Here is a 7851-nt window from a genome sequence, read left to right as displayed (position 1 = left end):
TGGCCCAGGCACAGAGGTGCTGGATGGACACAGGCGCTGGTGGGCTTGGGCGGGCCACGGGGCTCCCGGGGAGGGAGGCTCAGAGCCTGGGGAGGGTGGGGCCCAAGGCCCTGGAGCCCTGGCTCTGGTGGGGAGCCGGGGCAGAGGCGGATCCTGCGGGGAGTAGACGGTCACTGTGCTCTGTCCCCCCCAACAAGGCGAGGGCCGAGGAGGCCCCAAGGGCCCAACTGGCCGCCGGCCCCCCAGACGGTCCCCCGCCCCCTGGCACAGACTGGCCCCCACGATCCCTGCACGCCTGTCGCTTTAAGCGCCTGGGTGCAGACTGCTCCTTCCACATTCTCAGGGTGGTGGGGTGGCGGGAGGGTGGGGTGCCGGCACGCCCTCCCGTGAGGCCCATAAGGTGCAGGGCGGGCGGCACCCGGGAGGGGAGCTGCCCGCCACCCGCCAGACTCATGGCCCTGCTGCTCCTGGCGCTGCTGGCGCTGCTGGCGCTCTGGGGGCTGCTCCGCGCCCGCGCCGGTACCCCAGCCCCAGCCCCCCGCTGGCCCCCGGGACCGCGGCCCCTGCCCCTCGTCGGGAACCTCCACTTGCTGCGGGGGGCACAGCAGGACGAGGCGCTGATGCAGGTGGGTCCACGGGGCCCTGGAGGCCGCCATCCAAGGGCTGGGGCCAGAGCTGCCGGCAGACAGCAGCAGCCGGCTCTGCCTCGCTGTGTGATCCACAGAGGCTCACTGCCCACCCCCAGGCCTCAGTCTGCCCATCTGTAGAAGGGGCAGGGGAGTGGTGAGGACAGAGGGGGCTGGAGGGGCGTGAGGGGACCCCAGGGACCTGGGGGTGGGGCAGCGGATGGACCCTGCCCCTCTCTACCAGCTCAGCAAACAGTACGGGCCGGTGTTCACCGTGCATCTTGGGCACCAGAAGACGGTGGTGCTGACTGGCTATGAGGCGGTGAAGGAGGCCCTGGTGGGCACCAGGCAGGAGCTGGCTGGCCGGCCCCCCATTGCCATCTTCCAGCTCATCAACAGAGGCGGGGGTAGGTGTGTGCGGGGGGAGGGTGCCCGCATGCGTGGGGCCTGCAGGGCTTGTCCCTCTCTGAGGCATGGGTGAGTGCTCCCAGGAGGCCCAGGGGGAGCACCAGGGTGCCTGCCTGGCGGGCCCAGAGCAACGGGGGCAGGGCACACCGACAGACAGGCCCCGCCAGGCCAGCTGGAGGTGAGGGCTGGGGGCTCAGGGGGCCTGAGGCTCCACCAGGACCCTGCCCCAGGGCCACTCACCACCGGGCGTGTGCGGCCCGCAGGCGTCTTCTTCTCCTCAGGCCCACGCTGGCGGGCCGCCCGCCAGCTCACCGTCCGCGCCCTCCACAGCCTGGGCGTGGGGAGGGCGCCCGTGGCCGACAAGGTCTTGCAGGAGCTGAGGTGCCTCACGGCACAGCTGGACAGCTACGGAGGTGAGTGGGGGCCGGGGCGCCTCCACCCCGCGCGGCCCGCAGCCCTGACAGCCGCTCTCCACCCACAGGCCGGCCCTTCCCGCTGGCCGTGCTCCGCTGGGCTCCCTCCAACATCACCTTCGCGCTCCTCTTCGGCCAGCGGTTCGACTACCGGGATCCTGTGTTCCGGTCCCTGCTGGGCCTCGTTGACGACGTCATGGTCCTCCTGGGGAAGCCAAGTGTGCAGGTGAGAGGTCGATGTTCCAGCCTGGGCCGGGGGGTGGGGGTGAGAGGGGGAGGGTGCGGTGGCAAGGAGCGAGGTGGGGGCAGGGAGAGCCTCCAGGCTTCACCGGCCACATGACCCAGGCCAGTGCCCTGCGCTCCTGGAAATCAGGGGAGCCGAGGGCAGCGGTCCCCACCTGCCCGCCATCAAATCAGTAATAGGCACACCTGTTCACTGGTAGGGGTGGCCCTGGGCAGGTCCTCTCGGAAATGGGGCTCGGTTCCCTCCAGTCCCTGAACCTCCTCCAGGGTCAGGAATCGTGAGGACCGGCCCTGATTTCCAGACCCCACGGCTGCGTGCACTTCGTTTTTCTCCAGAACTTAAAAATAAAGGAAGTTAGTCGCACAGTGGTGTCCGACTCTGTGCGATCTCATGGACTGTAGGAATTCTCCAGGCAAGAATACTGGAGTGGGTGCCGTTCCCTTCTCCAGGGGATCTTCCAGACCCAGGGATTGAACCCGGGTTGCCTGCGCAGTTTTAGCTCTAACTCGCTCAGGCACGCGTGTCTGGGTGGGGGCGGGGCATGTGTGTCTGGTGGCATGGGGCTCACGTGTACTTTCCAGCCCCATCTCTCCAGGACCTGAGGCCATGGGCGTGGGGCAGAGGCTGCTGGCTTCAGTCCTGATCCTAGTCACCCCCCGAGGCTGGCGGAGCCTAAGACCCGCAGGAACACTGGACTTCCTGCCGAAAGTACCCAGGCCGAGTCCCACCAGGGGGCCCCAGCTGGCCTGAGGCTGGAGGGTCAGGGGCTCCAGGGAGACAGAATGTCCCATGGCCTCCCATACCTGCACCCTGAGCGATGGCCAGGTCCCAGGGGACGGCGTGGTGCAGAGGGCAGCTGACAACTGTGCCCGTCAGGCTGTGCTGTGACCCCGGCTCAGGGTGTCCTGAGCTGAAGCTTGAAGTTGGCAATTTCCCTTTTTTCCGAATAACTCAGCGAAGTCAGTGACTTCCAAGGCAGCGGCCGGCCCCACCTCCCTCTCCCCCACTCTGGTGGGTGTGGAGCAGGGGCGTCGGTGGCAGCCGCCTGCTGTGACTTGCATGGACCCCAGGTGTGTTACCTGTTGGTTGGCCCCTCCTCTGCGCACCCAGGTGGAGGCTTTCCTCCGTGCCCCGGGGCTGCTGGTCCCTCGGGGAGGGAGAGGGAGGGTGGCACCTCTGCCAGGAGCCTGGGGCGCTGCCGGTCGGCACAGGTGGCCGCACCTCCGGGCGGATGGCCTGCCCTCAGCCCTCACCACGCGGCCCTGCCCCCCCACTCCAGCTCTTCAACCTCTACCCGCGGCTCGGGGCCCTCCTCCAGCTGCACCGGCCGGTCCTGCGCAAGATCGAGGAGGTGCGGGCCATCCTGAGGGCCCTCCTGGAGGCTCGGCGGCGCCGCACACCCCCGCGAGGGCCGGAGCAGAGCTACCTGGACGCCCTGATCCAGCAGGGCCAGGTGTGGGCGAGGCCCGCCCCCGCCCCAGAGGCCGCGGGAGAGGGGAATCTTGGGGCCCCGCCTGGGGGAGAGGGGCTGGGGAGGGAGCCGACCGACCCTGGGCCGTGCCCCTCCACCCCCTGGCCGGGCCCCTCTGAGCCTCGGTCACCTCACCTGAGACGCGGGGCAGCTGCGAGGCCGCGTGAGCCCGCGACGTAGCATGCGCCTGTCTTCGACGACTGTCTCGAGCAGGGGGCTGGCTTCTTGGGGGTTCCACGGAGCCTGCCTCCCGCTGAGCGCGGCCCCGCCCACTTCTGCAGGGGAAAGACCCCGAGGGCCTGTTTACCGAGGCCAACGTGGTGGCCTGTGTCCTGGACATGGTCATGGCCGGCACGGAAACCACCGCCGCCACGCTGCAGTGGGCCGCCCTGCTGATGGGCAAGCACCCGCGCGTGCAGAGTGAGCCGGGGGGCGCGTCTCCGCGGGTCCAGGGGCGCAGGGGGCGGGGCTGGGGCCGCGGGGGCGGGGCTGGGGCCACGGTGGGGCGGGGCACGGGGCGGGGCCGGGGTGCAGGGGGCGGGGCCCGGGTCGCGGTGGGGCGGGGCCGGGGCGCAGGGGGGCGGGGCTGGGGCCGCGGGGGCGGGGCTGGGGCCGCGGGGGCGGGGCACGGGGCGGGGCCAGGGTGCAGGACCGGGGCGCAGGGGGGCGGGGCCGGGGTGCAGGGGGCGGGGCCCGGGGCGCAGGGCGGAGTTCCGGCATGCTGGCCCTCTGTCTCGCCCGCAGGCCGTGTGCAGGAGGAGCTGGACCGCGCGCTCGGGCCCGCACGGCTCCCGCGGCCGGAGGACGTGCACGCCCTGCCCTACACTAACGCCGTGCTGCACGAAGTGCAGCGCTTCATCACGCTGCTGCCCCACGCGCCCCGGTGCACGGTCGCCAACACCCAGCTGGGCCCCTACTTGCTCCCCAAGGTGCGAGGGCCAGGCCCCCGCCGCTTCAGACCCTGCCCCCTCTCCTCTAGGCCGCGGTAGACGGGGCTGGGACGGGGTCTCAGGGACAGAGATGTTGAGCAGGGCTTCCCATGCTCCCGGTCTGCGGAGAGCGGCCAGCCCCGCCGCTCACCTGGCGCCCCCACAGGGCACACCCGTGCTGGCCCTACTGAACTCCGTGCTCCTGGACGAGACGCAGTGGGAGACGCCCCGCCATTTCAACCCGGGCCACTTCCTGGACGCCGACGGGCGCTTTGTCAAGCGGCCGGCCTTCCTGCCTTTCTCCGCAGGTACTGCAGCCCCCCGCCGGCGGTGATCTGGTCCCCGGGGCCTCTGAGCTCAGGGCCCCGCCCTCGGGGCTTCCCCCACAGCCCCGGGACCCACCGGCGCCCCATGTCCCTGCAGGCCGCCGTGTCTGCGTGGGGGAGAGCCTGGCCAGGTCGGAGCTGTTCCTGCTGTTCGCCGGCCTCCTACAGAGGTACCGCCTGCTGCCCCCACCCGGCCTCAGCGCCGCTGCCCTGGACACCACGCCTGCCCCTGCCTTCACCGCACGGCCGTCCGCCCAGGCGCTGTGCGCAGTGCCCAGGCTGCAGGGGCGCTGACCGCAGAGGCCTGGGCTGTGTGACACACTCCCAGGGCCCTGGGGTTGGGGTCGGGACAGGATGGATGGACAGACATGCAGGCCCTCACCGGGCTCTCTGCTGCGGCCACCACGGGCTGTGTGTCCCGGGCCAGGGAGCCTCATCTGGGCACCATAGGGGATGGGGTGACCCCCCTCCCCCCCGGCCCGAGGGCCCCTCCCAGCCTAGCTCTCTTCTCCAGCTCCCAGGCCCCACAGCCCAGGGCAGAGCTGGGTCCCCTTCCGCTCTGCCCCCAGACCCTGGGCGTTGCTGCTGCCTCTGTCTACACCACGGCCCCTGCCAGCCCTCTGGGAACCCCTCAACAGGTGCCACAACCCCCCATTCCCACAGGCACCTCGGGCTTCCTGCTGCCCCTTCTCCCATGCTCCCCTCGCCACTGGCCCTCACCCAGTTCCCCAGCAAGGCCACGTGCCAGGCACAGGGGTGTCACCTGCCTGAGCTTGGGGTGCAGGGAGAGAGCCGGGGCTACTGGGCCCCATGGCAACGTCCACCCAGAGGCCAACCTCGGACCAGCGTTTCCGGCTTGCTCTGCACTGCGCCAGGCCCTGGGCCCACCGGGACCTCTGCAGACCCCACCCTGTTCTCAGGGCTCCTGGGTGCCCTGTGGACCGTGGGCCAGTCGAGGGAGAGCCGCTGCCCAGAGTGGGTCAGCCAGGCTGGGGTGGGGCGGGTCGTAGGAGTTTGCAGGGAGGCCTCCTCCCAGAGCTCTTGCCCTACAATCCCCCAGGACCCTCCCCACAAGCCAGCTCTTGGTCTCTCGGTGGAGACCACACTCTGAGGGGCGAGGGGCGGGCCAGGACGTGCAGGAGGTCAGCTGAGATCACAGCCCTGCCTGCCCAACACCACCTCTGCGAGCGAGACATGGGCAATCAAGGCATGGTTCCCACCCTCCTGGAGCTCAGAGCTCACCGACTGAACTGACAGGACCGAGGGAGGCGTGGGGCCCTGGTTCCCAGCTGGGGCCGTAGGGCCTTCCTGGAGGAGGAGGGGGGAGGGGTGCATCCGAGGAGCACGAATTTGAAGGTCTGCCCGTGCTGAGTGTCGGTGACCACGTGAGGAGGCTGCCCTCGGGGCGAGAGCTGGTGAGCAGGACAGGTTGGGGTGGGAGGAGGTGGGTGACAGGCACGTTTCCCTCCAGACGTTCACATGGAACGGCCCAGGATGCCTCGGGCAGCACACAGATCTGGGGGAGAGGTGGGGAGGAGAAGCTTCCCGAGAACCTGGGGTAGGGCTGTGGGCGCCATGCATGGGTGCCCTGATGGACAGCACAGTGGGCCTGGGGAGCGGAGGGTGGAGGCGCCGCCGAGCCCTCCTCTTCTCTGGATTTGTCTCTTTACTCGGCTGGGTTGGGCTTTCATTGCCCCACTGACCCCAGGCCAATGCCCTGCGCTCCTGGAAATCAGGGGAGCCGAGGGCAGCGGTCCCCACCTGCCCGCCATCAAATCAGTAATAGGTGCACCTGCTCACCGGTGGGGGTGGCCCTGGGCAGGTCCTCTCGGAAATGGGGCTCGGTTCCCTCCAGTCCCTGAACCTCCTCCAGGGTCAGGAATCGTGAGGACCGGCCCTGATTTCCAAACCCCACGGCCACGTGTATTTCGTTTTTCTCTAGAACTTAAAAATAAAGGAAGTTAGTCGCACAGTGGTGTCCGACTCTGTGCGATCTCAGGCTGTAGCCCGCCTGGTCCTCTGTCCATGGAATTCTCCAGGCAAGAATACTGGGGTGGGTGCCGTTCCCTTCTCCAGGGGATCTTCCAGACCCAGGGATTGAACCCGGGTCGCCTGCGCAGTTTTAGCTCTAACTCGCTCAGGCACGCGTGTCTGGGTGGGGGCGGGGCATGTGTGTCTGGTGGCACGGGGCTCACGTGTACTTTCCAGCCCCATCTCTCCAGGACCTGAGGCCATGGGTGTGGGGCAGAGGCTGCTGGCTTCAGTCCTGATCCTAGTCACCCCCCGAGGCTGGCGGAGCCTAAGACCCGCAGGAACATTGGACTTCCTGCCGAAAGTACCCAGGCCGAGTCCCACCAGGGGGCCCCAGCTGGCCTGAGGCTGGAGGGTCAGGGGCTCCAGGGAGACAGAATGTCCCATGGCCTCCCATACCTGCACCCTGAGCGATGGCCAGGTCCCAGGGGACGGCGTGGTGCAGAGGGCAGCTGACAACTGTGCCCGTCAGGCTGTGCTGTGACCCCGGCTCAGGGCATCCTGAGCTGAAGCTTGAAGTTGGCAATTTCCCTTTTTTCTGAATAACTCAGCGAAGTCAGTGACTTCCAAGGTGGCCTCAGTTACGGTTTGCGGGACCTCCATCCTGGCAGGAGGGGACTTGCTGGGGTGCACTGACTCTGCTTGGGTCAGTGGGCTCCAGCGCTCACGGGGAGCGCTGCTGCGACTGCTGCGAGGCAGGTGCGATCTGAGTCCACCTGGCTGGGGATCGAAGCCTTGTCCCCTGGGCTCCAGCGTGGATGCTTCACCACTGAACCACCAGGGAGTCCTGTGTCCTCTTCCTGTCGGTCTGAAACACTTAGGCGTTGGTTTGGGGGCTGAGAGAACATGCCTTGCCCTGGGCACAGCGGAGAGGTTGGGGGGTGGGGTGGGCAGAGGCCCTGGACGCGACTGGGAACCACGGTGACCCCAGGGGTGTCCCTGCGTGGCAGAGTTGGGGAACCCCGTTTCTGGGCTGAAGCTCTCGTAGGCGAGAATCCCTGGGGGACTGGTGGGAGCTCCACCTGTGACCTCCATGCCCTGTGGTCCATCTTGAGGGCTTGGTTCCCAGGGCTCAGGGCACCGCAGTGCGGTGTCCTCAGTCACCTCACCCCCGGCCCCAGCAGCACATCCACAATCGCTGGACGCCAACCATGCCCGAGAGCAGAGCACCAGACCCGGTGGGCCAAAGCTGCCCCCCACCTGTCCAACTGTCTGAGGCAGCCCAGCTGCTCCCTGAACTCGGGCGCCACTGGGCACCGAGGACTGGGCAGGGCTAGTCCCTCCTGGTGCCTGGAGATGTGGCTGCAGAGCAGACGCCCCACCTGAGGGGCTCCCCCAGACATCACCCCAGGGAGGCCAGGGAGCCCACGCTCACGCCCCCGGGCAGAAAACGAGTCACGTGA

The 7851-nt window shown here is 68.8% G+C and overlaps 1 protein-coding gene across 3 annotated transcripts; it reads left to right on the top strand.

The window, feature by feature from the left end:
* Positions 1-437: 437 nt before the first annotated feature.
* CYP2W1 (cytochrome P450 family 2 subfamily W member 1) lies at positions 438-6387 on the top strand. Of its 3 annotated transcripts, XM_069569675.1 has the most exons (9): positions 438-626; positions 871-1033; positions 1298-1447; positions 1516-1673; positions 2971-3144; positions 3444-3582; positions 3907-4091; positions 4258-4399; positions 4515-6387. In XM_069569675.1, the coding sequence occupies exons 1-9, from the start codon at positions 453-455 to the stop codon at positions 4709-4711; spliced, it is 1482 nt and encodes a 493-aa protein (XP_069425776.1). In that variant the 5' UTR covers positions 438-452; the 3' UTR covers positions 4712-6387. The 3 variants fall into 3 exon arrangements, with proteins under 3 accessions (XP_069425776.1, XP_069425778.1, XP_069425777.1); XM_069569677.1 differs by lacking the exon at positions 1298-1447; XM_069569676.1 differs by lacking the exon at positions 4258-4399 and having other exon boundaries at positions 4400-6387.
* Positions 6388-7851: the final 1464 nt, after the last annotated feature.

This window comes from Ovis canadensis, chromosome 24 (assembly GCF_042477335.2).
Source record: "Ovis canadensis isolate MfBH-ARS-UI-01 breed Bighorn chromosome 24, ARS-UI_OviCan_v2, whole genome shotgun sequence".
Classification (NCBI taxonomy): domain Eukaryota; kingdom Metazoa; phylum Chordata; class Mammalia; order Artiodactyla; family Bovidae; genus Ovis; species Ovis canadensis.
The sequence above is the reverse complement of the archived record's forward strand: the minus strand, read 5'-3'. Positions and strand labels throughout refer to the sequence as shown.

Excerpts from the sequence above, each read along its gene's own strand:
- CYP2W1 (XM_069569675.1), top strand. The coding sequence starts at position 453 with ATGGCCCTGCTGCTCCTGGCGCTGCTGGCGCTGCTGGCGCTCTGGGGG. Across the intron at positions 1,034-1,297 it reads GCTCATCAACAGAGGCGGGG|GCGTCTTCTTCTCCTCAGGC; the intron begins GTAGGTGTGTGC and ends TGCGGCCCGCAG. Across the intron at positions 1,674-2,970 it reads TGGGGAAGCCAAGTGTGCAG|CTCTTCAACCTCTACCCGCG; the intron begins GTGAGAGGTCGA and ends CCCCCACTCCAG.